We start from the raw sequence: 27,886 nt of genomic DNA on the forward strand, positions 1-27,886 counted from the left end.
GTCTGGACCAAGTATATGTTATCTGCTTTTGATATTGAACCTTATTCCAAATAATATAATGGTAATTATAATACAGCTATATTATTTAGAATAGTATCTAATTTATTTGACATTAAATCTAGAGATATTTTCCCACTTTTCATTATGAAAACAATTTGATTTATTCACTACAAACATCACTTTAAGGGTAGATGCCTTCTGCAACCCAGACTTTTTTTTTCTTTGCCCAAATGGCTCTTCAATAATGAATTAAAATTGGAGTAAATCAGATTATGCAGTGTTTGGATTGCCTTATCATCAACTCCATGCCTCTATGATCCCACCTTGTCAGCAGTTCAGCTGATTTCCAGTTCAGCTGTCATTCAACTAAAAATGGGATAGAGTTGGGAGCAGACTGTTCTTCCATTGGTGGGAACTTCTGTCCTTTCCCCTGTGCTTTTCTCCCTCTTCACAGAGGTTCCAGTGTAGTGACAATCATGCTGAGCAGCTATTATTTCACCATGTGGTTATTTTAATTTGTAAACAATGGATTTGTGAATGTGAAAAGGGTTTTAAAGTATTTCTCAAGGTTTGGGGAGTGAAAATTACAGTAAAGTAGGAGGGGCTCCAACTTTAAAAAATTGGCAAGGAATATTCACATGTATCGAAACAAAAAAGTGAAAGGGAGAAAAAATGGTAATGTGACTTAATATCTCTTAGCAATTAAAATGCCATTAATATTGTATATGTAATCCCAGTCTGAATAGCCTTAGCCCCTCAGAAGTCAAAAGATCAAGTGTCAAGAGCTCTGGGTCAGAAGGAAGTGCCTCACTCAACTGTTCCATCCTCACTGTGGACTTCAAATGTTTTAAAGCCACCTGGACAGAAGTAGTGCAACAAAACCGAGAAAAGTGGAAAGCCCAAGCAATCAAAGGTAATGAAAACAGTACTGGAAAATAATTTGCACCAAAATGATGCATAACATAGACAGGCTTCTGAACATGCATGCAGAGGAAAGATTCCTAAATATACTTAGAGGTTTCTGTTGAGATATTGATGTGAACCACAATTAAAAGGATTTCAGTGGGAACACTACTTGATCACATCTTTTCATATCTAATTCTTGCAGTGATATAGGAGAAGACACGAAGTGAAAGACTAAGGGGAGAGTGTCTACTTCCTGGTAGATACTCAAGCTAACCCTCTCAATTCTAGAGGAAAAAGAGTACTGTGAATAATTTTTCTCTGTATTATGGAAATCAGTTTTTTGTATATTAATATTAAAACTAGGAAACTAGGACATCATGTAGAATATTGTGTATTAGTTTACTTTTTGAGTATTTTGATTTCCATGAATCAAATCCTCTCTATAAATTAATTTGATTTATTGTCTGTGGTTTAGTTCAATTCTTTGTATTTTGTGAATTGGAGTTATAGGATACACAGGCTGTAACTTGGTTTGTTTTTTAGCAATCTGCTCTGCCTAGGAATTAAGTTGATCATTATAGATACACAATTGTCTTTCAGACAAAATAAACTTTAAATCTATTTCTAATATATATAGTTATTGTGGGACTTCAAAATGCTTTTCTTTAACATGCTGCAAATACATTTGAATAGATATTTTCTTTTTTTAGTTGGTTGAATTTTAGTTGTTGTGCTATGTTTGATCCAGTAAGAATTTAAATTATGTTTATTTATTCATTGCTACAATAATTCGTTGCACATTTTTATTTAACATTACTCATAAAGTGGTTAATAATGACTGTGATAAAATGTTGTAAACTATTATTGGAAAAACAGCACTTCCATAGGGCAACAAAAATTATCTGACAAAGGAGTGGGGAGTGAAGAGAGTCCAGCAGACCAGAATTCCTCTGGTTTCAAGGACCCTGAAGTCATGTACATAGTGTACATACATGTTTACATAGACACATTGTTGGTATCAGGAAATTTGTAAACATATTGTTAAGGTTTGTAGCCTCTTACATGCACAAAATGTTACTTTGTCTAAGTTTTATTTTTGGTCTCCAGACCCCACCCTCCATCACCATACTCTTGATTTCCTGACATCCCTATCAAGTTTTAAAGGGTTGACTCCACTGGTGGGATTCAAATAATTTAACAACCAGTTCTCTGCCCTAATGGATAGCTGGGTAGGCGTGGCTGGATGGTCATGTGATGGGGTGGGTGTGGGTGTGGCCAATGTTGAGGGACACTTCTTGCCTGACCTCTCATGACCATGGGGATGCTGCAATGGTCATAAGTGTGAAAAATGGTCATGTCACTTTTTTCAGTGCCATTGTAACTTTGAATGGTCACTAAATGAATTGTTGTAAGTCAACTGTTGTTGTCAGTTGCAAAGTCATGTCTGACCCATTGCAACCTCATGGACAACATTCCTCCAGGCCTTCCTATCCTCTACCATCCTCTGGAGTCCATTTAAGCTCGCGCCTACTGCTTCAGTGATTCCATCCAGCCACCTCATTCTCTGTCATCCCCATCTTCTTTTGCCCTCAATCTTTCCCAGCATTAGGCTCTTCTCCAGTGAGTCCTTCCTTCTCATTAAGTGGCCAAAGTTTCATCTTCAGGATCTGGCCTTCTAAAGAGCAGTCAGGGTTGATTTCCTCTAGGACTGACTCGTTTGTTCACCTTGCAGTCCAAGGGACTTGCAGGAGTCTTCTCCAGCCTCAGAGTTCAAAGGCCTCAATTCTTTAGCGCTCAGCCTTTCTTATGGTCCAACTTTCACAGCCATACATTGCAACTGGGAAAACTATAGCCTTGACTATATGCACTTTTGTTGGCAGGATGATGTCTCTGCTTTTTAGTATGCTGTCTAGATTTTCCATAGCTTTCCTCCCCAGGAGCAAGCGTCTTTTAATTTTTTGGCTGCAGTCCCCATATGCCCATATCTTGGAGCCCAGGAAAATAAAATCGGTCACTACCTCCATTTCTTCCCCATCTATCTGCCAGGAATTGAGAAGGCTGGATGCCATGATCTTAGTTTTTTTAATGTTGAGTTTCAAGCCAACTTTTGCACTCTCCCCCTTCACCCGCATCAAGAGGCTTTTTAGTTCATCTTTGCTTTCTGCCATTAGAGTGGTATCATCTGCATATCTGAGGTTGTTGATATTTCTCCCGGCAATCTTAATTCCAACTTTTGATTCACCCAGCCCCACCTTTCTCATGATGTGCTCTGCATATAAGTTAAATAGGCAGGGCAATAGTACTCCCTTCGCTGTTGCTCAGATTTCCTAAGGCCCATTTGACTTCACATTCTAGGATGTCTGGCTTGAAGTTAGTGACTACCCCATTGTGGTTATCAGGAATGCTAAGTTCATTCTTGTATAGTTCTTCTGTGTAATTTTGCCACCTCTTCTTAATCTCTTCTGCCTCTGTTAGGTTCCTGCCACTTTGGTTCTTTATCATGCCCATCTTTGCATGAAACGTTCCCTTCATATCTCCAATTTTCTTGAAGAGATCTCTGGTCCTCCCTATTCTATTGTTTTCTTCTATTTCTTTGCACTGTTCATTTAAGAATGTATTCTTATCTCTTCTAGCTATTCTCTGGAATTATGCATTCAACTGGGTGTATCTTTCTCCCTTGCCTTTCACTTCCCTTCTTTCCTCAGCTATTTGCAAAGCTTCCTCAGACAGCCATTTTGCTTTCTTGCCTTTCTTTTTCTTTGGGATGGTTTTAGTTGCTACCTCTTGTACAGTGTTGTGAACCTCCGTCCATAGTTCTTCAGGCACTCTGTGTATTCATATACCCCTACTGTATATTCATCAGGGATATGACTTAGTTCATACCTGAGTGGCCTGGGGCTTTTCCCTACTTTCTTCAATTTAAGCCTAAATTTTGCATGGAGAAGCTCATGATCTGAGCCACAGTCAGCTCCTGGTCTTGTTTTACTGACTGTATAAAGCTTCTCCATCTTTGGCTGCAGAGCACATACTCAATCTGATTTCTGTGTTGACTGTCTGGTGATGTCCGTGTGTAGAGTTGTCTCTTGGATTGTTGGAAAAGAGTGTTTGCTATGACCATCGTATTATCTTGACATGATTCTATCAGCCTGTGCCCAGCTTCATTTTGTACTCCAAGGCCAAACTTGCCTGTTATTCTGGTTATCTTTTGGCTTCCTACTTTAGTGTTCCAATCCCCCATGATGATAAGGACATCATTTTTTGGTGTTAATTCTATAATTCTATAAGGTGCTGTAGGAACCAGTCAATTTCATCCTCTTCAGCACCAGTGGTTGGGGCATAAACTTGAACTACTGTGATATTGAATGGTTTGCCTTGGATTCAAACTGAGATCATTCTGTCATTTTGGGGATTGTATCCCAGTATTGCTTTTCATACTCTTTTATTGATTATGAAGGCTATTCCATTTCTTCTGAGGGATTTTTGCCCGCAGTAGTATACCTGATGGTCATCTGAATTAAATTCACCCATTCCTGTCCATTTTACTTCACTGATTCCTAAGATGTTGATGTTCAGTCTTGTCATCTCTTGTTTGACCATGTCCAATTTACCTTGATTCATGAATCTTACATTTCAGGTTCCTATGGAGAAAAAATCATTACAGCATCGGACTTTCCTTTCACCACCAGATACATCCACAGCTGAGCATCCTTTTGGCTTTAGCTCATTCGCTTCATTCTTTCTGGCACTACTAGTACTAGCTCTCTGCTCTTCCCCAGTAGCATATTGGACACTTTCTGACCTGAGGGGCACATCTTCCAGCATCATATCTTTTTTCCCTTTTGTACTGTCCATGGGGTTTTCATGGCAAAGATACTGCAGTGGGTTGCCATTTCCTTCTCCAGTGGATCATGTTTTGTCAGAACTCTCTGCTATGACCTGTCCATCTTGGGTGTCCTTGCACAGCATAGCTCATAGCTTCATTGAGCTATGCAAGCCCCTTCGCCATGACAAGGCAGTAATCCATGAAGGGGAGTCAAGGATTACCAGTATGTCCAGACTTATTGAAGCTCAGGCTACAATAAGTCTGGACATACTGCCAAGAACCTTTAGCTATTACAATGTAATAAAGGTTAACCAAGAGGCAGTTTCCATAAGCAGGGCAATAAAGATTAGGCTAGAAACAACACCAGAATGTTTCCTTCCTGTCTTTCTTACAAGATTAGCCCTGTAAATTGGGAAAAAATAAAAGGAGATTTCTTCTAACAACTGGTTCTCTGAAACCAGTTCTAGAGAATAGATGCAAAATAGTTGAATACCACCATTGGTTGACTCTAATAATGAATAAAGAGGGAAAAGTGAAAAAAGCACATTAGCTACTTTTGGAATACAAATTAGTAGTGAGAGCCTATTCAGGCCTCTTCATTACTACCATTGTACTGTCAAAATAATAACCTTAAGTATGTATTAACTGAAGGTTGTGAATCGCCAAAATTATAATTAATTATTTGAAACATTATGGGTTCTTTCACTTATAACTATGTGAATTAGTCTGATAGCTGCTGAAAACTGTCAATTGCATAAATGGCAAACATCAAAACATTATAATCTTTTGACATTTGATTAAGAATCAGGATAATTATAATTGCCTAGAACCAGAAATACTTTAATGTAAGGTGCTCTATGCAGTACCTTTCTCTTTGAATGTGGCATCATGGGAAAGTTCTGCATGGGGTTTTTTTTGTATTCAGTGTCTTTTAATGTGTGGGCAAAATTAGTGGGTTTATTGTAAGCTCCTTCTGCTTACAATATCACTGTTCAAGCAAGGCAAATTAGGAATCAGAATAAACATATTCCCCCAAAGAACAGAAGACAGGAAAGCAACAAGCATAATGTATGATGTAAATTCACATTTAATTTTGATCACCTTTTCTTATTTTGTTTATAACACCAGCTTTCTCTTGTAGACAGTTTTTTTTAGGACTAATTACAAATCTGTCAGAAGTTCTAAGTTATTTGCAAAACTTTTGCAGACTGTCTTCAAGGGGTTTTCACCAGTTCATTTTTTTTAACTGAAAATGTATTATGAATTTCGTTTAGTCCACACCCCAAAATCATTGAAGAACTATATTTATTTTTTTCTGCTAGCTCTGCTTTTGTCCATTGAACAGTGCTTTTGATATGGTTATTTGAAATAGTATAGCTATGTCCATAGGACGAAATTCTGGGTGTCATCAACCTTGTCCAGAAGTCTTCTGGGTCTATATAATTTGGCCTGCCTTCTTCTCTTGGACAGCTTTTTTGATGGTTACAGTTGCTACTTCATATCTTACAGAGTGCTTCATCTGCTATCCTATTCTAAGCCAATCATTGTATGAGATAGAGCACCTACAGCATAATCAACATAGATTACTGCTCTTCTGGTGAATTAGGAGAAGAAGAAAAAAAGGGGGGGGGAGAAATGAAATAGTTTCTATACCACCATTTCCTTGTGATGTATGATTGAGGGAGGTGACTAAGGGATTTAGCCCTTCATACCCCTCTTTTGAGAAAATGCACCAATTTTCCACAGGTGTAACTATGCTGTATTACAATCTCTGCTCAAGAAATGGAGGTCGTCCATGACTTTGTGTACCTCAGCATAGCTATCTTCGACACTCTCTCTTTAGATACTGAGCTGAATAAACATATTGGTAAAGTGGCCACCACATTTTCCAGACTTACAAAGGGAGTATGACTTAATAAGAAGCTGATGGAACATACAAAGATCCAGGTCTATAGAGCCTGCGTCCTGAGCAGTACTGCATACTGCAGTAAGTCTTGGACCCTTTACACACCGCAGGAGAGAAAGTTGAACACATTTCATATGTGCTGTCTCCAACGTAATCTTGGCATTACCTGGCATGACAAAGTTCCAAATAGTGCAGTCTTGGACTGTGCTGGAATTTCTAGCATGCATACACTATTGAAACAGTGATGTCTACACTGGCTTGGGCATGTCGTGAAAATGGCTGATGGTCAGATTCCAAAAAAAATCTCCTGGATGGAGAATTAGTGCAGGGAAAGCACCTCAGAGGGAGACAACAGTTGCAATATAAGGATATCTGCAAGAGGGATCTAAAGGCCTTGGGAATGGACATTAACAACTGGGAAACCTTGACCTCTGATTGTTCAGCTTGGAGGCTAAAGACATAGCATGACCTTCTCCAATTCAAAGAGACACTTGTTTGGCAGGCTGAGGCAAAGAGGCAGTCCTGGAACCAGCAAAATCTGGGAGCGGGGCAGGAGACAGAATGTATCTGCCCACAGTGTGGAAGGGATTGCCACTCTCGAATTGGCCTTTTAGTCACATTAGATGCTGTTTTAGGACCTCTTTCCAGAGCACAATACAATAGTCTTTTGAGACTGAAGGATGCCAAACTATGCAAAATGTAAAATCAAGTTTATTATAAAGGAAAAAGTGATCATTTTTTAAAATAATCTTTTTTCTCTTTAAATATTAATGGGAAACTCTTCCTTGTTCAAAGGGAGAGCTGCTTCAGAGCTGCTTCCTAATGAGCTAAAATCTAAATCTAAAAGAAGACACAGGATTCCAGTCAGAAAACAAATTGCTCAAAATGTTACTGAGTTCCAAGCTTATCAAGAAATAGTAACTACCTCAAAATATAAAAACTGAATTCAGGCATGGAATAAAAATACGTAACGATTATGAGAATTGATATAGTACTGTCTAACTCTGTATCACAGAATGACTCCCTTTATCTTTTAAAAGAACAAAATGGTTTCTTTTCTCCTGAATATGTGGGATAAAATTGAGGGAATGTTTTATTATTTTATTTTATTTTATTTTAAATTTATTTATTTATTTGTTTGTTTGTCAAGCATATATAAGATAACAGGTAAAAGTATAAACATAATTTGAATACATGAAAAGAGTAAGAGTAAAAAGGAACATTAGGACAGGGATGGTAGGCACACTGGTGCACTTACAGATCTCTTAGGAATGGGGTGACATCAACAGTAGATAGTTTAAGGTTAAAGTTTTGGGGGTTTGGGGAAGAAACCACAGAGTCAAGTAGTGCATTCGAGGCATTGACCACTCTGTTATTGAAGTCATATTTTCTGCAATTGAGTTTGGAGCGATTTAACTTGATTTTGTATCTATTATTTGCTCATGTATTGTGGTTGGTACAGGTACAGGATTTGATAGAACGCTTCCTATTTTGACCACTTGTTGTCTGTTTGACAAGAAAGCAGCTATCCATTTATGTAGGAGTCCAGAAATGCCATAGGATTTTAGTTTTAGAAGTAATTTGTGTTACCTTTTGATTCATGTACCACTGAATCAAAAGCTTTACAGAAGTCTATGTAAATTGCGTCTATTGCTTTGTCCTGATTGAGATGTGTAGTCCATATGTTTTTGCAATGTAGTAGTTGTACATTACAGGATAATTTTTTTCTGAAACCAAATTGTTTGTTGGAGAGTAGGTTGTTTGTCTCTCGGTGGAGGGTAATAGATTGGTTAATGATTGATTCCATGACTTTGCAGGTGATGCAACATAAAGAGATTGGTCTGTAATTTTCAGCTAGGCTAAGGTTTCCCTTTTTGAAGATAGGGATGACCGTGGCTTGTGACCATTAATAGGGCAAGGAGCTGGTACTGAAAGATTTTTCAAAAATTATGCTTAGAAGTTCTGCAATTGTAGTGGAAAGGTTTTTTAAGAACATAGTCCATCAGGTCCAATAGATGGAGATGGTTTTAGATTGCGTAGTGCCTTTTCAATGTTGTCTTCTGTAAAATTGGTGTGTATAAGATCACCATAATCATTGTAATTTTCTGTAGTATGACTGGGAAATATTGAGTATGTGTTGTTGCTGTTTACAAAGACTAAGTCAAAGAACTTGTTAAAGATATTGGCTTTAATGATTCCATCAATACAGTCTTTGTCATTTGTTCCTTTTAGGGGTGGGATGGATCTCAAGGCTTTATATTTGTTGTTTAAAAAATTATAGAAGGCACAAGTGGATTTTGTGTCTAGAAGGTTTTCCTCTTGCTTGATGTGATAATTGATGCATTCAGTCTTTACTTGTTGGCATAAGTTTTTGTAGCAGTTTTTGAAGTTAGCTATGTAGTTAGTTTTGTTTTTTCGCCAAAGAGATTGTAGCTTCCTTATTGTTATTAGTAGTTTATTTTTTTTGGTTTTGGGAGATTTTAGTGGTATGTAAAATTTAATAATTCTTTTGACTTCATACAAGAAAATGTTATAATGGTCATTAGCAGTATTATAGCCAGTGGATAAAATTTGCCAATCAAGAGATGAGAGTTCATTTTCTATAAGATCATAGTTGGCTTTTTTAAAGTTATAACTGAGAATCCCATCATTATGGTGATTTTTGTGAGGACGTAATTTGAGACAAAAGTCAATCATGCTGTAGTCGCTATTGGAGAATGGTTATTTTATTTGTAGTCCATAAATTGAGTTTAAACTGTTGCAAAAGATGAGATAAAGGCAGTTGTTGAGTCTAGTGTTGTTAGTTACTAGTTGATTAAATCAGTGGTGGGTGCTCCCAGTTTGCACCAGTTTGGGAGAACTGGTAGTAAAAATTTGTTGTCAGTCACAGAACCAGTAGTAATGGCTGGCTGGCCACACCGCTGAACCAGTCCCCTGGTCACCGCTCACTCGCCCCAGCCATCATGTTCGTTGCTGTTATGTTCTTCACACCCATGCATCCCATTGCCTTGCAAGTCCAATGGGTTGTGCATGTGCGAAGAACATGGCAGCGACAGCAGCAGCTTTTTCATGGCTGTGAACCTAGCCAGGCCAGTCAGCCTCTTCCCCACCTGCCAGTAGCTCCCGAATCCACTGCCATTGCACCCACAGTGGGGACCAGGGGGGTCAGCTTGCCAGGCTGCTGGCTTCACCCTCCCTGCTGCCACTGCCCTCTCATGCCAAGGCCGCTGCTACCATCTCCTGCCACTGCCATTGCTTTTCCTTTGTAGGTGCGTGGAAGATCTAGAAAATAAGGCTGATGCTGGCAGCAGAGAGGGAGACCTGCTGCACTCACTTGAAGAGCCATCTCGAGGGGGACATGGTGAGGCTCACTCACTTTTTGAGCCTGGCACCCTCAGTCTTGGGGGACACCACATGGCTACAAAACTTGCCAGGCTGGCCAGTCCGCTTTCTGCTAGCAGCTCCCAAAGTCATCCTGCCACCTTTGCAGCTGTGGTGGAGAGAGGGCGAAGGGGGGCAGCCCGGTAAGCTTTGCAGCAGCTGCATGGCTAGAAAGCTTGCTGGGGTGCTGCTCCCTTCCCCTCTGGGCTAGCATTTCCGAAAGCCGCCAGGGTTGCAGCCGCATCCCCCTCCCCACTGCTTGGAGCTCACCTGCCTGGAGCGAAAGCTCACCTGTCTCCCACTGCCGCTGCCCAGCCACCCCGCTGCTTGGAGCTTCAGGCAGCAGCGGCGAGCTGTAAGCGGCGGGGGAGAACTGGTAAGCTTTGCAGCAGCAGACCACAAAACTTGCCAGGCCCCGCCCCCTTCTCCGCCGGGGAAGCATCTCCTGAAGCCACCAGTGTTGCAGCTGTGCCCCCCTCCCTGCCTCTTGGACCTCGCCCGCCCCCCTGCCACTTGGAGTTTGCCCTGGACATCCACCTGCCCTGTCGCGTTCTTCCTTCTGCCGCAGCAAAGCAGCAGTCTCAGCTCCAGCTCGGCGTCTCCCCCTTTGCATCAGTGCTGGTCAGCTGTTGAGAACCCAGCCTGCAGGTCCGGAGGAGATGGTGACCGTCTGCCATGTCTCCCTCCACCCCAGATGATGGCAAGCTTTAATACTACTTGTAATATTTATAACATGAAATCCTGACCGTAACAATAAGATTATTCAAAGCCAAAGTATTAAGACTTTTGCTGAATGGCACATAATATACTGCAGTAGGAAATGAGAGAGGAGGGGAGGGGAGGGGAGGGGAGGGGAAGGAAGGAAGGAAGGAAGGAAGGAAGGAAGGAAGGAAGGAAGGAAGGAAGGAGAGAGCAGGGAATGAAATGGAAGGATGGAAAGAAGGAAGGAGATGGGAATGAGATGGATGGAAAGAGATGGGAATAAGAGGGGAAGGAGGGAGGGAGGAAGGAAGAATTGCATGTGGCTCCAATTAACTTTTAGGAAGGAAGAGAGGGAGGGAAGGAGAAAGGATATATTCTAATACATTATTACTAGTATGTTTATTAAGAAGATACATTCAAATATTAAGAACTGAACACCCTTCCTTCCTTCCTTCCTTCCTTCCTTCCTTCCTTCCTTCCTTCCTTCCTTCCTTCCTTCCTTCTTTTCTCTACTATATTGTTTTGCTTATTTCTACATTCTTAAAAAAAACCCTAAATTCTCTAAATGGGATCATTTATAGTCAAGTTAACGAATCTGAGCTAAAGCTTTTGTCATGAAGTACAATCAGTTTTGAACCAAATTTCTAGAGGTCCTTTAGATGTGATTCCTAAAATTTGAGAGAGAGAAAAGAAAGAGAGAGAGAGAGAGAGAGAGACAAGAAAGAGAGAAAGAGAGAAAAGAAAGAGAGAGAGAGAGAGAGAGAGACAAGAAAGAGAGAAAGAGAGAAAAAAAGAAAGAAAGAAAGAAAGAAAGAAAGAGAGAGAGAAAGAAAGAAAGAGAAAGAGAAAAAAGAGGAAGGAAGGACCACAAACCCTGGCACTAGACGTGGCTTTCAGAAAACCCTTTGAAACAGGACAGCAATCTAGGGCTAGAAGGTACCTTGGAGGCCATCTAGTCCAGCAGGAAATCTTATATCGTCTGGATTATAACAGAGAGGAAAATTGCCAGAAAGGAGAAGGAGTTTACTAGGACAAGGCTGCCATGCAGAGGAAAGCCAAGACTTATGACCACAATTGAGCCCAAAATTTTGGTTGCTAAGCAAGAGCGTTGTTAAGTGAGTTTCACCACATTTTACTCAATCCATGACCTTTCCTGGCTCTAACAGTCATGTGCAAGCTAGGGAAGAACATCTGAAGGCATGTGTAATGTTCTAAATGTACAGAAATTATCGTGTGGAAGAAAGTGGACTCTGGGTGTGTTTTTCCAAATGTAGTAAGTGAGGTTGACTGTGTATAGTTTTAGAAGAGCTGTGTTTGTGTGTGTGTACATACACATACAGTATATATAGTAGATAATGTATCTTTTTGTGTGCCTATAGACACTATGCTATGTAATATGTATGTATACATATGGCATACATACATAGGATTAAATAGTATATTTTGGATGTTCAGTAGTTGTAAATAAATAGACAGGGAAATTGTATCTTGTTGAGACCTTTGAGGCGAGGAGATGCCAGGCACTGTAACCCTAACCCTAACCCTAACCCTATCCCTTGATGTGAGTGGTCAAGTTAGCCATGCCCACCCAGTCACATGACCACCAAGCTACATCCACCCAGTCACATGACCACCAAGCCATGCCCACCAAACAAGCCATGCCCACAGAACCAGTAGTAAAAAAATTTGGAACCCACCCCTGATCAAATCCCAGATTAGTTACATATTGTACAGGGTTGCATGTATAGATTCAGTTGTACATTTGTTTAGGGTCCAATTAATAAGTGGTAGATTAAGTCACCAAGAAAGATTATAGGTTATGGGCAGGAGACTGCCCATGTTAATAGTGAAGTTAACTTGTTCACATGTTTGATGTCATAATCTGGGGCTCTGTAACATAGTAAGAATCAAAATGTGGTATTTAAGGACAGGTCGCAGATGAGGGTCTCAGGAAAAACAAGCTCCTGTGTAACTTGAATATTTTTTAGATGTAGAGACTTTTTGTAGAAAATAGCAATACCACCTCCTCTACAGATTTCACAATCAGATTGGTAAACATGATAGTCTCTTACTGCGGTAATGAAGTCAGAGAGAGATTCAGCCATGTTTCACAGACAAATATAATGTTGAATATAGCCATATTTAGTAAGAGGAGGAATTCAGGTATTTTATTTTTGAAGCTTCTTGCAATAAGTAGCTTGCATTTAAGGTTGTAGAGGATGTTAGGGGCGTGCATGCCTAGTTTTGGATGTTAGGGGGTTGGATGGAGGAGGATTGGGTGTTAGGATGTGGGTTATGGGACTTTCTTTTGATACAGTCGGCACAGTAGTCAATGTATAAATCAGTATATCCTTGGTCTTGGCGTCTTTTAAGACTCCAAACTTCTGATTGGAGTTCACAGGAGTGGATTCTTTGCAATATGGATAAGTCAGGATATGAGCAAAGTTTGTTATGATTGATGTTGTTTTGGCGATGGAATTTATCATATGGATGAATATGCGTTTGATGATCTCATTTTTGCAAACAACTCTGCAAAATCATGGAGCCACCGAGCTATCATTGTACTTAAACTCAGGGCCATCTCTTGAAATTTCGATGATGTCATCAGGGGAGATGTTTGGTTTATGAGAGTTTCTTATAATGTTGTGAACCTTAGTGATATTATCAGATTCATTGTTATCATCCAGGCCAAATAAAATAGCATTTGGATGTTTCTGTTCATGTTCAATGGCATCTTTGATAAATAAGGATATATTATTTGGTGGGTTGGTGTTATTTCCTGGGTTACTTGTGGTTGTGGTTGAGGTTTTGGTTGTGGTGGTGTTGTTGAATTGAGGTAGCATTTTAATTGTCACATGTATGGCATTTAATGCTATCTTCATTATTGATAGTTGCAGAACATTTAAAGCATGTACTGGAGTCTTCTAGATTGTTAGTAGAGATATGGTTTTTTTGGGGGAGTGTTGGTAGTGGCTTTTTTGGAGTTTTTGCTTGGCATGATGGATTTGTTTTGTAGATGTATAATCTGTTAAATTTTGGTATGGATTACATAATCTTTTATTTGCTGGTAATTAGTGACACACTAATTAATAACAATAACTATTCAATATGAATAGTTATTGCTGTTATTATTATCATATATTATATAATAATAATATATAATAATATTATATATTATTATATAGTTATTGTTATTATTAAAAGGAGACGCGGTGGCTCAGGGGCTAGGACATTGAGCTTGTCGATCGAAAGGTCGACAGCTCGGCGATTCGAATCCCTAGTGCTGCCGTGTAACAGGGTGAGCTCCCGTTATTGTCCCAGCTTCTGCCAACCTAGCAGTTTTGAAAGCACATAAAAATGCAAGTAGAAAAAATAGGGACCACCTTTGGTGGGAAGGTAACAGCATCCCATGCACCTTTGGTGTTGAGTCATGCCGGCCACATGACCACAGAGACGTCTTCAGACAGCGCTGGCTCTTCGGTTTTGAAACGGAGATGAGCACCGCCCCCTAGAGTTGGCAACGACTAGCACGTATGTGCGAGGGGAACCTTTACCTTTACCTTATGATAGGCAATTAATTAATTAAAGCTGCATTAATAACAGTAATTAATTAGACAATGAATCAGCAAATAGTCACTCTAATCAATTAATCTAAATAGTAATTTGCTAAACAATCAATTAATCAACTAGATTATTAATGCTAAAGTAATTAACTAGACAATTAATGCTAAACTAAGCAATCACTATCAATTAATTATACTAAACAATAAATCAGTAATCAATGAATCAATTTAGTTAATCAATATTACATTACAAAGACAGTAATGAAAGGGTGGGATAGTGGTGGTTTTGAAGGTAGCAGCAGCTTCAGTTTAAAAGGTTTAAAGAGCCTGTTTAAAAGGTAGCAGTGTTGATTATAAGGGCGGCAGCAGCATCAGTTTAAAAGGTAGCAGCAGTGTTGGTTTAAAAGGTAGCAGCAGTATCAGTTTAAAAGGTTTAAAAGCGTCTGTTTAAAAGGTATCAGCAGCGTCGGTTATACGCAGGGGTAAAATGCTCCCGGATCGGACGGGATCGCGCAATCCGGTAGCAATGGTGGCTGCTGGTTCAGAGGACCAGTAGCAAAAATCCCTGCCCCCACCACCTCTGATGAGCCGCACCATCTGCGGAGGTTTGTTTTTTTTTACTTTTAAAAGCCGGTTTTGCTTCAGCCGAAACAGGCCTTCAAAAGTAAAAAACAACAGAACCTTACTTGTACTCTTACTTGTAGAAAACATGTTTTCTACAAGTAAGAGTAGAGATTCTAAGGCACTTACCTGATTACTGATGAACACATGGCTCTCTTTCCAGCCCGAAAGCAGTTTCAGTTTCAGCCAGACAGAACCAATCGCTCAGCTAATCTATTTCCTCGGTGATCAACTGGCTGGCTTTGCTAGCTGAGGAACTCTGGGATTTGAAGTCCACAATAAATAAAATAAAATAAAATAAAATAAAATAATAAAATATTTGTGCAGCTTTCTGAGATTTGGTGTGTTTCTGTAGTGTTTCACTCTAATTACACAAACACACAAAATCTCAGAAAGCTGTATGTGGCATATTGTGTGTGTGTGTGTGTTAGGTGTGTGTGTGTGTAAAGTGTGAAAGTTGGTTTTTGAGCTTTTTGTGGCTGTGTGAAGTGTGAAGTGCAGCTGCTTTTACATTGTGTGTGAGTCAGTTGTGTTGTGTTGTGTCTGTGTAAAGTGTGAAAGTTGGTTTTTGGTACCTCTTATTGTTTTTTTATACTTTGTTTATTATTTTTATTATTTATTGTTATTGGCCATGCCCACCAAGCCATCTGACCACCAAGCCATGCCCACCAATTAAGCCACGCCCACAGAACCGGTAGGAAAAAATTTTAGATTTCACCCCTGGTTATAAGGGCAACAGCAGCGTCAGTTTAAAAGGCAGCAGCAGACGAAATCAGCAGCAGCCTGCTTCCCACTGCTTTTCGCTTGCCTGATTTGTTTTGTTTTGTATACTTCCCACTGCTTTTTGCTCACCTGCTTTGTTTTGTATAGTTCGGGATTTCCAATAAAAACTTTTATAATTCCCCAAAGCTTTTCAAATTCTAGCTTCTTATTTTTGAGTTTTTTTCACCTTAATTTTTATTTCACCTTAATTTTAAGGTTTGGATCCTCAGGATCTTAGTATTTATTAGTAAAAGGTAAAGGTAAAGGTTCCCCTCGCACATACGTGCTAGTCGGTGCCGACTCTAGGGGGCGGTGCTCATCTCCATTTCAAAGCTGAAGAGCCAGCACTGTCCGAAGACGTCTCTGTGGTCATGGGGCCGGCATGACTCAACACCAAAGGTGCACGGAATCCTGTTACCTTCCCACCAAAGGTGGTCCCTATTTTTGCTACTTGCATTTTTACGTGCTTTCAAAACTGCTAGGTTGGCAGAAGCTGGGACAAGTAACGGGAGCTTACCCTGTTACAGGCAGCACTAGGGATTCGAACCGGTGAGCTGCCGACCTTTCGATCGACAAGCTCAACTTCCTAGCCCCTGAGCCACCGCTTCCCTTGTTTATTAGTATTTATTAGGATCTCAGCATTTATGGGCATTATCTCTTTTGGCAATTGAGTTAAGGATGCAATATTTAAAGATTAAAGATTAATTATAAATACAATGTCATTCTGAATCTTAACAATGGAATCTTAACAATTCATCAATGACTTCTTATAACAGGTATTACATTTTAGGTGAAAATGAGGCATACTATGATATTTTTCTATTAAAATGTTTGTTTTAATGTTTAAATTTATTTTTATAAGCAAATTTCTGCACATTGAATCAATGATTTATTATGATTGCAGTCCCTTCCATGTTTATTTGGGAAAGAGATGGCATACCATGTATTCCCCTGTAACATCTTTGCTCCATGACTACACTGGCTCCCTGTGCTTTTCCCAGTACAATTGCTGGTACTGGTTTTCCCTATAAAGTATAGAACCAGATTACTTATGATACTTCTTTTTTTTTTTTTTTATTGAAAGAGTTTTAAAAAACAAAAACATTTTCCCCCCTTTTTTCCCCCTCCCTCCCAAAAAAAAACACAAAACAAAACCCTCCCCTCCCCTCCCCCGGCTTCCCGGGTCAATCACAAGGTATTGTTATACATAAACCAAACATAGAATAAAATTTTCCCTTCCAATCCAAATAACCACATCCAAAGCTTTTCATCTCCCAACCCCCTCCCCATTACATAAAATAACTTTCTAATTATTCAAAGGCAATCTGATATTTCTTAATCTGATATCTGTTTTGTAGATAATCAATCCATTTTTTCCATTCAATTAAATATCTTTCCTGCGTATTGTCTTTTAAAAACGCTGAGATTTTAGCCATCTCAGCCAAATTAATAACTTTCAATATCCATTCTTCTATTGTAGGTATCTCTTCTTTCTTCCAGTGTTGTCCAATCAACAGTCTTGCTGCTGTTATTAAATTCAGAATCAATTTAGTCTCAATCCCTGTACAATCCGTTATAATTCCCAAAAGGAAAAATTGTGGCAGGAACTTTATCTTCTTCTTCAGTACATTTTGAATAATCCACCAAATTCTTATCCAAAAGACCTTAATTTTCTTGCAAGTCCACCAAATATGAAAATATGTAGCATCATCACAATCACACCTCCAACATTTCGCTTGGATATTAGGATACATACATGATAATTTTTTGGGATCTAAGTGCCATCAGGAAGGCACCTCTTTCCCGTGAGTCCTATATTATTTTCATTTTAACCCTCACCTTTTTACCCTGCCATATAAATTTGTTAATCCCAATCTGCCAATCTTCCAAATTTTTATCCTTTTTAATTATTGGTATCATCTGGAACAGAAACAAAAATCTAGGTAACACATTCATTTTAATAGCCGCAATCCTTCCCAATAGCGATAACTGCAATTTTTTCCAGACACTCATATCATTCTGAACTTTTTGCCATAGCAAGTCATAATTATTCTTATAAAGTTTCTTGTTCGATGAGCTAATATAAACCCCTAAGTATTTAACCTTTTTTACTACCTCAAATCCTGTCATTTCCTCTAGTTTTTGTTTCTGTTGTATAGACATATTTTTAATTATCACTTTTGTTTTATTCTGATTTATTTTAAATCCTGATACCTTTCCATATTTATCAATTACTTCCAGCAAAAATCTACTTGAATTTATAGGATTAGATTAACGTAACCACTACATCATCTGCAAAAGCTCTAACTTTATACTCATATTGTCTAATCTTAATTCCTCTATTTTCATTAATTTCGTATTTTATCTAATAATGGTTCCAGGGTCAAAACAAACAATAATGGTGATAAGGGACATCCCTGTCTTGTTCCTTTCGCAATCTTAATAACTTCTGTCAAACTACCATTTACTATAATCTGTGCTGTTTGCTCTCCATAAATCGCTTTAATTATTCTAATAAAACAGTCTCCAAATTGCATTTTCTCTATTAATTTAAATAAAAAATCCCAATGCAATCGATCAAAGGCTTTCTCTGCATCCAAAAAATAAGTGCCGCTGAAGTATTCTTCTTTTCCAAATATTCCAATATATTAATAATCTGTCTAACATTATTCCTCATCTGCCTCCCTTTTATAAAACCAGATTGATCAGTATGAATTCTTTGTTGTAAAACTAACATTAATCTATTTGCTATTATTTTACAAAATCTTATAATCATTATTTAAAAGTGAAATCGGCCTGTAGTTACCAGGTTTAGAGCAGTCTTGCTCCTCTTTGGTATCAGTGAAATAAAGATGTTTTCCATGACGGGGTATTCTACCCTAATTGTATCTGATTAAATAATTCTTTAAGTGGGCCTAATATTTCATCCTGTGTTTTTATAATAAGTTGCTGTAAGACCATCTGTACCAGGGTTTTCCCATTTTAATTGTTTAATTGCCTCCACTATTTCTCCAGTAGCTATCGGCCGATTCAGCTCCTCCTCTGTTCTAATGTTAGAATATTAACCTTATAATCTTTCAAATAATCATAAATGTCCCTATTCAATATTTTGTCTTTTCCATATAGTGCAGTATAAAATTCTGAGAATGCCTTTTAATTTTATCCTGTTGGTATATCTCTTTACCTTTATATTCTATTTTTTGTATGACACGTGCTTTCTGTTTCTTCCTTAAATTATATGCCAACCATCTCCCAGGTTTATTTGCATTACAAAAGGTATTATGTTTAGCATATTGTATATTCGTTGCCACCTGGTCTGCCATTAACATATTAAATTGACTCTGTAATATTTTTATAGCCTCTTTAAGTTTGTGATCTTGTGGGTTTTGAATTAATAACTGTTGCTTCCTTTGAATTTCTTCTTCCAAATACCTACGCTGCCTTTGTTTATTATTCCTTTGCCTATTGTCCAAGTAAATCAATATCCCTCTAATAAACGCTTTGCTCGCCTCCCACACAGTTCCTATAGGTGTCCCTTTGTACATATTAAAATCAAAAAATTCTTTTAACTGTTTCTTACAATAAGTTACATTATCCTCATATCTAAACAGATTTTCATTCAACCTCCATGTTCTACCACCTTTTTTCCCTTGTAATAATTCCATCCACACTGGGCTATGGTCAGTTAAACACCTCGGAAATATCTTCGTTTTCTTCACCCTAGAAAGCAAGTCATTAGAAATTAAGATAAAATCAATACGTGAAAAAGATTGATGCCTATCAGAAAAAAAAGTAAAATCTCTCTCATCTGGATTCCGTAACCTCCATATATCTCTAAACTCAAAGTCTTCCATCATTTCAAAAAAGGGTTTTGGTAATTTTGCATGTATAGGTATCTTCTTGGAGGAGGTTCTCTTATCCCTTCTTGTATCAATTACTCCATTCCAGTCTCCTAATAAAATAAACGAACTATAATCCCAGAGGGTCAACCTCTCATGTAACATTTTGTAAAACTTTTCTTGTTGCTGATTAGGTGCATAAATACCTATCAACAAAGTCTTTTTTGCATCTATCACCAGTTCAATAGCAATAAATCTTCCTTGAATAGCTGCCTCAATTAACTTAGCTGGTATATCCTTCCTGATATATACAACAATTCCATGCTTCTTTTCCAAAGCTGATGCAACAAAATGGTTACCCAATTTTGAATTAATTAAATATTTTTGGTCTGATAATTTTATATGTGTCTCTTGCAAACAAATCACATCATTTTTAAATTGTTTCAAGTAGTGAAATATTTTCCTTCTTTTCTGAGCTGAATTCAAGCCATTAACATTCCATGACAAGATTCTATTTGCCATTACTGGCCTCCTGAAGCTTTGAAGCAGACAACGAAAGTTCCTCCTCCGGTATCTTCCGTCTAGCTCCTCCCACTGGGATCCTGACTTTTACTTTGAGACTGTTGCTCTTCTTTACGCTTAAGGGCTCCTCTTGTCACCCTTTGCTCTTGTGGTTCCTCTAATACTGGCAGCAATAAAAGCTCTTGGATCACCACGCCTTCTTGAGTCTCTTGAATTTTTTCTATCACTTCTATTTCGACTTTCAAAACTGTAGAAAGAAAATCCTTTGCCTTTAAAACAGTGTCAATTCTATATCTCCTTCCTTGATAGAATAGTGTCAGTCCAACTGGCACCTCCCATCTGAATTGAATCTGATGTTTTTTAAGTTCTTGTGTAAAAAAAGCAAATTCCTTCCTGTCTCTTAACATCTTTGAAGGAATCTCTTTCAACACCTTCAACTTCTGTTCTCCAATTTTTAAAGTTGTCTGATATGAAACTTGCAGAATCTGATTTCTCATAGTCCTTTTCACAAAATAAACCACAATGTCCCGAGGAAGCTTTCTCTGTCTTGCAATCCAGGAATTAACTCTATATATTTTATCAATTTGGTAAGCTACCTCTTGGGGGTCCACTTCAATAAATTCAGCCAATGCTTCTGATATAATTTTTCTTAAGTCTTCTCCACGCTCTTCTTGCATACCACGAATTCTAAGAGCTCCTTCCATAAGTTTATATTGTAATATCACAACCTGATCTTCATTTTGATCCACTTTTTTCTGAACACCTTGCATTTCGTCTTCTAAATGCTTATTTGACTGAGAGATCTGTTGCATTTCCACTTCCAATCCTTCAATTTTTTTACTCAGTCCTTGAACTGCCATAAGAATATCTTCTCTTATTTTTGCATTAAAATTCTCCATCATCTCTTTTTGCCTATCTTCAGAAAGTTTTAATTGTTCTTTCAATATTTCCTCAAGACTTGGTTCAGATCCCCTTCTTCCAGAAGGCTTTAAAGGTTTAGCTGCCATTCTGTCTTCAAAAGAATCAGGAATTCAAACTTAATAACTCTCCTTCCCTCCTTTCAGTATAAAAAAACTCCGTTTGTAACAATCCACAAATAACGCTGCTTCATCGTACTAAAATTTTTTTACTTTCACTTTCAGACTCCATTTTAAAAGTCAATTAATCAAAGACAAAGAAAGGTTTCAAGTTTCAAAAAGGGAGTCGGTACTTGCCGTGCTGATTCTGCATCAAAGATCGAACGCTTGTAAAATTCCCGTCTGCTTAGAATATCAATCAATTTAATAAGTCCTTTAGAGCAGAAGCGACATTCCCTCTCCTTTTTCCTGATAAAAACAGGAGCGTGCTGAAGTTGGAGGGAGTGGAATTCGGTGGGGTCATAAATCCAGGAAAATTCGCTCTTGAGAGCAAACCCCCTGTCAGACCTGCCACTCTCCCACAACTCTGATAACCTCTTTCACCCAGAGGTTATGCTAAGCTCAGTGAACAGTGATTTATTTTCTGTTTCACTGACTTTTACAATCTTCTAACACGGAGTGCTCTGTTAGAGCACCCAGCAGGAGGGTGACGTCACTGGAGCCTCCTGGTCTTATGATACTTCTTATCTCCAGTCACTTATGTTTATCACATGCACCTGATAGGATGGACGTCATCTGGGTCTGTTTTTTGAAGCAGTGTCATCTAATGGGTTCCAGCTGATATAATTTCCCTGTTTTTTTAAATCTTTCTTATGGAACAGCATTCTGCCTATATAGCAGTAGCACTTAGACTTATATACCTCTTCACAATGCTTTAAAGCCCTCTCTAAGTGGTTTACAGAATCAGCATATTGAATAATCTGGGTCCTCATTTTACTGACCTCGGAAGATTGGAAGGCTATATGCAGATTACCTAGCCCTGTTGGTGCTCTGGAAAGCTGTAGAGATATGGTTATTCTCTCAAGCATTAGGCTAAAATATTAGATGACCCCAGCTACATGGCTGTAGGATTCTTGAGGACTTTGGCAGCATTGCATTTGTGTTATTCCATTTATTTTTATTTGAATTATTTTGGTTTTGTTAATTTTAATTATGGTTAGTTTCCTGGATAGATAAATGTCTGCAATAGTTCTTCCTGGCTTATTTCTTCAACATCTAATATTCAACTCTGAATGTAGAAGCTTCACTTATTTTTCATGAATAACTAAAACTAATATATATCCCTCCTAAATTATATATGTCTAAGTTGCTTATACATATTGCAAAGAGGTAAATGGCATGCAAAATGTAACCGTGATGGTTAATAGTTCATATACCTCATCCCATTCCTAAAATGTCTGTAAGGGGCGTGCATAAGAGCACCATTGTGCCTACCGTCCCCTGACCTAATGTTCCCTTTAATTGTATTCACTTTATATATTCAATTCATGCTTATACTTATATATATTATAACATATAATTAACATATAATTATAACATATAATTATTGACAAAATAAATAAAAAATAAAATAAATATACCTTCATTTATGATGAGCAAAAATAGCATATGCCAACTTAGTTTTAAAAAAGCAAGCAGTAGATCAGCTAAATGTAAGTATCATTTCTTATTTTTTTTAGGCTTTGTGCCATTTCTAGCAACTAAAAACAACCGATATTTAACGTTTTGATAATTCCAGTAATTATTTTATGCTCTCCTCCCCCATCCCTATTGTTTTATTTTTGCTGAGGATGCAGAAGAAAAAGTGAAGAAAGAAGCAGAGGAGAAATCTCAACAGGGTACAGATGACAAGAAAACAGAAAGAAATGAAGGAAAAAAGGCAGCTGAGGGTAACATTACCACCAAGTCAGAGAAAAGTAAACAAGGGAATAAAGAGGGTTTCTCGGGAGATGGTAAGGGCACCAAAATCAATAAAAGTAACATAAATGGGAGTCACCCAGCTGGTGGTAACAAACATGGAACTTCTCAAGGAAAAAATGTAACTGAGATGAAAAAGGGGGTAGAGTCAAAACCAACAGGAGGAGAGTCAGAACAGCATGTACAGAATGGTAAGTGCATCTGTCCTTTCAGGGAACCGTGAATTTACTGACAAATTCTCTTCTCACTTAGGTGCTCTAAGACTAGTAGGTGAATCACTTAGCTGAATATTTGTGTTAACTTTAAAGGAACTTAGTACTGTAGTGACTAAATATATTAATACTATTGATACTATTGATTGTTAGATTCGGGCAATAACGAGGCAGGAGACCAGGATAGTGACAACAGCTCTTTACTATATGGTGAACCCAGCAACCAGTGCTGGGAAAAACCTCCCTTTATATACAGTTTAACCGGGGGCTTCAACCAATCAGCAACGTGCTATTTTCCCGCCAAAACTTTTAAAGATACATTACACTCCTTCCCTCCCAGAAAACACTTTACCACTATTTACATGAAATTAACATCTTATTTGTCAACGTAATCACGCAAGTAGACTGGGCGTCTCCTGACTCTTTCGGACCTGCGCAATGCATTTTCTGGGAGTGAGTCGAGCTGACCGGAGGGACTGTTCGTTCCTCTCAGCTCCTCCTCTAGGCCATCCGGCCCTGGATTATTGGCAGAGTCGTCCCTGCTGTTTTCAGGAGGAACCGGTTGGCGTCGCTGGACCTCTTGGAACTCAGATAAGTCCCGCGTTTGTTCCGGGTTTGAGTCAGCTGTGTATTCATACATTGAATAGTCAGGGTCTGTTTTCTCAGTTATGCGTTTCCTTATTTGATCTATGTGGCGTTTCCATACCCGGCCATCCTCTATCTCTACTAGATATGATTTTGGCCCTGTTATTTCTAGGACTTTTCCTGCTAACCAGGTCGGGCCCTCGCTGTAGTTGTGTGCCCACACTAGGTCGCCTATTGCCATCTCTTTTGTTTTACCGTGTGCCCCTTTGTAACCGTCTGGTGTGTAGTTTGGGTTTAAACGGTCTAGTGGGCACCTAATATCCGACCCATTAATAGCTCGGCCGGGCTGCGGCCAGTTGTTACACAGGGGGTTCTGTGTTGGACTGCTAGATATGTATCAATTTTTGTTTGCCAATCGCCTGGCTTGATTCTGGACAATGCTTCCTTTGCGCTCTGAACGAAACGTTCTGCAAGGCCGTTCGTCGCAGGGTGGAAAGGCGCCGAGAGGACATGTCGGATGCCCTCCTCTGCCAAGTACCCCTCAAACTGGGTTGCCGTGAATTGCGGGCCGTTATCGGAGACTAAAGTGTCGGGCAACCCGTGGGTTACAAATAGGTGCCGTAGGACTGAAATCACGGCCTCGGCTGTCATGGATTTCATGAGAATGATTTCCAGCCATTTGGAGTAGGCATCGACTACTACCAAAAAGGTTTGGCCGTGGAAGGGGCCGGCAAAATCGATATGGATCCTAGACCAGGGGCTCTGGGGTCTCTCCCATTCCCGAATCGGGGCTGTTGGGGGTAGCGGTCTGGACTCCTGGCAGGCCTGGCATTTCCCTACCCTCTCAGCAATTTCCGAGTCCATTAAGGGCCACCACACATAGCTTCTCGCTAGACCCTTCATCCTCACGATCCCTGGGTGACCTTCGTGAAGGAGATCCAATACCTTTTTCCTCAGTTTCTCCGGGATCACCACTCGATCCCCCCATAGCAGGCACCCCCCTTGAGCCGAGAGTTCCCCACGTTTTTTTACAAACTCTTTAAAACGCTCGCCTGGCGCAGCGGGCCAACCTCTTTGTACCCAACCAATTACAGTTCTTATTGTAATGTCCTTATACGAAGCCCGAGCCACCTCTTTGGATGTGACTGGGCCAGAGTCCAAAGAGTCAATTAGCAGAACTGGTATCCCCGGAGTGGGGTCTTCGATAGTCTCTGGTAACGGGCATCTGCTCAGGGCGTCTGCATGCCCTAATTCCTTTCCTGGCCGGTGTAGTAATTTGTAAGAATACGCTGCCAAGAAGATAGTCCATCGGGTCAGTCTTGGCGAAAGTGCCACGGGCGTTGGGCGGTCGCCTGCCAGCAGACCTAGCAAAGGTCTATGGTCCATGATGATTTCAAAATCATGACCAAATACATACTCATGGAATTTCTTTACTCCTGAGACTATAGCCAAGGCTTCCTTATCAAGCTGGCTATAATTCCTTTCGGTTGATGACATGGTTCGGGAGTAGTATGCAATAGGGGCTTCTGTGCCATTTGGTAACCTGTGGCTGAGCACAGCCCCCACCCCATAGGGAGATGCATCGCAGCTTAACACTAATGGCAGCGTGCCATTGTATTGGATAAGGAGGCTATCACTCGTTAGGAGATTCTTTACCCCTTCGAATGCCCTAGCTTCCGCCTTTCCCCAAGACCATGCAGCCGTCTTTGCCAGTAATTTATGCAGCGGCTCGGCTACTGTTGCCTTATTCCTTAAGAATACTGCGTAGAAGTTGACCAGACCTAAGAATGCCTGTAACTCCGTTTTGGTTTTTGGAACCGGGGCCTTCCTGATGGCCCGTACCTTGCTCTCAGTGGGGTGAATCCCTTCCCTGTCTATCCGGTAGCCCAGGAATTCCACAGACTCAACCCCGATCTGGCATTTAGTTTAACCGTGAGACCGGCAGACCGGAAAATGCCCAAAACTTTTCGCAGCCTTACCCCCAATTCCTCTAGGTTTTCAGCGGATACCAGTACATCGTCAAAGTATGGTACCACCCCTGGTAGGCCCTGCAATAGCCGCTCCATCAGGTTCTGAAATAACCCTGGAGCCACACTAACCCCAAACTGTAATCGGGTACACTTAAAAGCCCCTCTGTGAGTCACAATTGTCTGCGCTTCGGCTGTGCTGCTATCTACGGGCAGCTGTTGATAGGCTTGGGCCAAGTCTAGCTTGGCAAAAACTTGCCCTTGCCCCATTGAGTGCAGTAAGTGCTGTACCACCGGGACGGGGTAAGCACTCTTTTGCAACGCTTTGTTAAGCGTTGCCTTGTAGTCAGCGCAAATCCGGACCGATCCGTTCGGTTTGACTGGGGTGACTATAGGGGTCTCCCACTTAGCATGGTCAACTGGCACTAGAATTCCCTGGTTTACTAGCTTGTCCAGTTCCCGGTCAATCCTGGGCTTTAGGGCGAACGGGACCCTTCTAGCCTTTAGACGGATAGGGGCAACTTGGGGGTCTATGTTAAAAGAGATAGGGGTCCCCGTGTACTTGCCCAGGCAGTCTCTGAAAACATCCCCAAATTCTTTCACGAGTGCGTCTTTGAGGTCGACTTCGTTCCTGAAGATTCCAGTCACTCCCATGCCCAATGCTCGGAACCAGTCCAGTCCCAACAAGCTTGGCAGGGTCCCATCGACGATGGTGATGGGCAGAGTTTTCTTGTATTGTCCATACTCGACGTGGACGGACGTTACCCCTCGGACGGGGATGCGATTCCCCTGGTAGTCTTGTACCTTTAATTTCTGTGGTTGCAGCTTTCGCTTTGCGATGGCGGGTAAGGCTCTCACGAGATTGTCCCAGGACATGATCGTGATCGATGAGCCGGTGTCCACCTCCAATCGGCACGGCACCCCCTCAATCTTTGCCTTTGTAAAGATTTTTTTTTCTAGGCGTGTTGATGCGTGACCCACTCTCACGACAGTCTGATTCAACTTCGCGCCTTTTTTGAATTGACCAATCACGGGCCGCTTCGCCGTTCCCGCGCTCTGGTTGGTCGGTTTGAATTTTTGGCGGGAAGGTTGGGGAGCTCGACAGACCTGTGCTAGGTGCCCCTTCCTTTCGCATCGCCGACAAGTTGCATCCTTAAATCTGCATTGTTGTCGTTGGTGTTGCCCTCCGCAACTCGCGCAGTCACCACGGTCTTCATTCTCCGGCCTCCCGGTGTGGAAGACTCCTTCCTCTTCCTCACCCTCCGACTCGGCCTGGACCTTTTCATTGTGGACCGGGGTTGATTTCGCATCAGCCGTTGGTGTGACTTGCTTTTGTAGGGTTTCCGCCGCTTGGGAAGACATCTCGTGAGCCCTGGCTTCGTCCAGGGCGTTTGCCAGCGTTAGGTTGCTTTTAGACAGCAGCCGCCTCTGCAAACGGATGTCCCTGACCCCGCGGATGAGTTGCTCCAGCAATGCCTCCTCCAAGTCTCGATACTCGCAATGTTTTGAGGCTTTCCGCAGGGCGGCCATGTATGCGCTGATGGACTCGCCCTCTTGCTGTCTGCGCTCCCCGAATTCGAACCTTTGCACGTACTTGGACGGCGTTGGTGCAAAATGGGCTTTCAATAAAGTTTGCAGAGTTTGCCACGGTACCGACTGTACCGGCGTTGGCTCAGCCAGGGATTCTGCGGTGTCGAAAACATCTGGACCGCAGTGGCTCAGGAAATACGCTCGTTTCCTGTTGTCTGAAACTCCTTGAAGTTCGTTCGCCTCGAGGAAACACTCGAAACGAGCCATGTATGACCCCCATTTTTCTTTAGCTGGGTCGAATGGTGCTGGCGGTGTGTAGCCGGACATCGCTGCTTTCCGCCCCTTGTTTGCTGGGTTCGTGTCTTCCTGGTGAGTTCAGCTCTTTTCCTGGCGCTCTTAGCCTCGAGATCCCACCTTCGTCGCCAGTGTTAGATTCGGGCAATAACGAGGCAGGAGACCAGGATAGTGACAACAGCTCTTTACTATATGGTGAACCCAGCAACCAGTGCTGGGAAAAACCTCCCTTTATATACAGTTTAACCGGGGGCTTCAACCAATCAGCAACGTGCTATTTTCCCGCCAAAAGTTTTAAAGATACATTACAATTGATAGTGTACTATTACCATATAAATTGAATTACCCATTTTTGTAGTTTTAGAAAAGCAAAATTTGAACTGAGAACCCCAACCTAGTGCCCTCTATAACTTTTTTTATCAGGGGTGGTCTTATTTTG

General features: G+C 40.4%; 1 protein-coding gene across 1 annotated transcript in view; it reads left to right on the forward strand.

Annotated features, from left to right (window-relative positions):
• The window catches only part of PDE1C (phosphodiesterase 1C), a 424,232-nt gene that overhangs the window by 248,682 nt on the left and 147,664 nt on the right, over positions 1–27,886 (forward strand). Inside the window, exons 15-16 of the mRNA XM_058181457.1 lie at positions 738–913; positions 22,739–23,050. Of these exons, the coding sequence (XP_058037440.1) occupies positions 738–913; positions 22,739–23,050 (488 nt within the window). The remainder of the gene's footprint in view (positions 1–737; positions 914–22,738; positions 23,051–27,886) is intronic.

The sequence above is a fragment of the Ahaetulla prasina genome, chromosome 4, assembly GCF_028640845.1.
Source record: "Ahaetulla prasina isolate Xishuangbanna chromosome 4, ASM2864084v1, whole genome shotgun sequence".
NCBI lineage: Eukaryota > Metazoa > Chordata > Lepidosauria > Squamata > Colubridae > Ahaetulla > Ahaetulla prasina.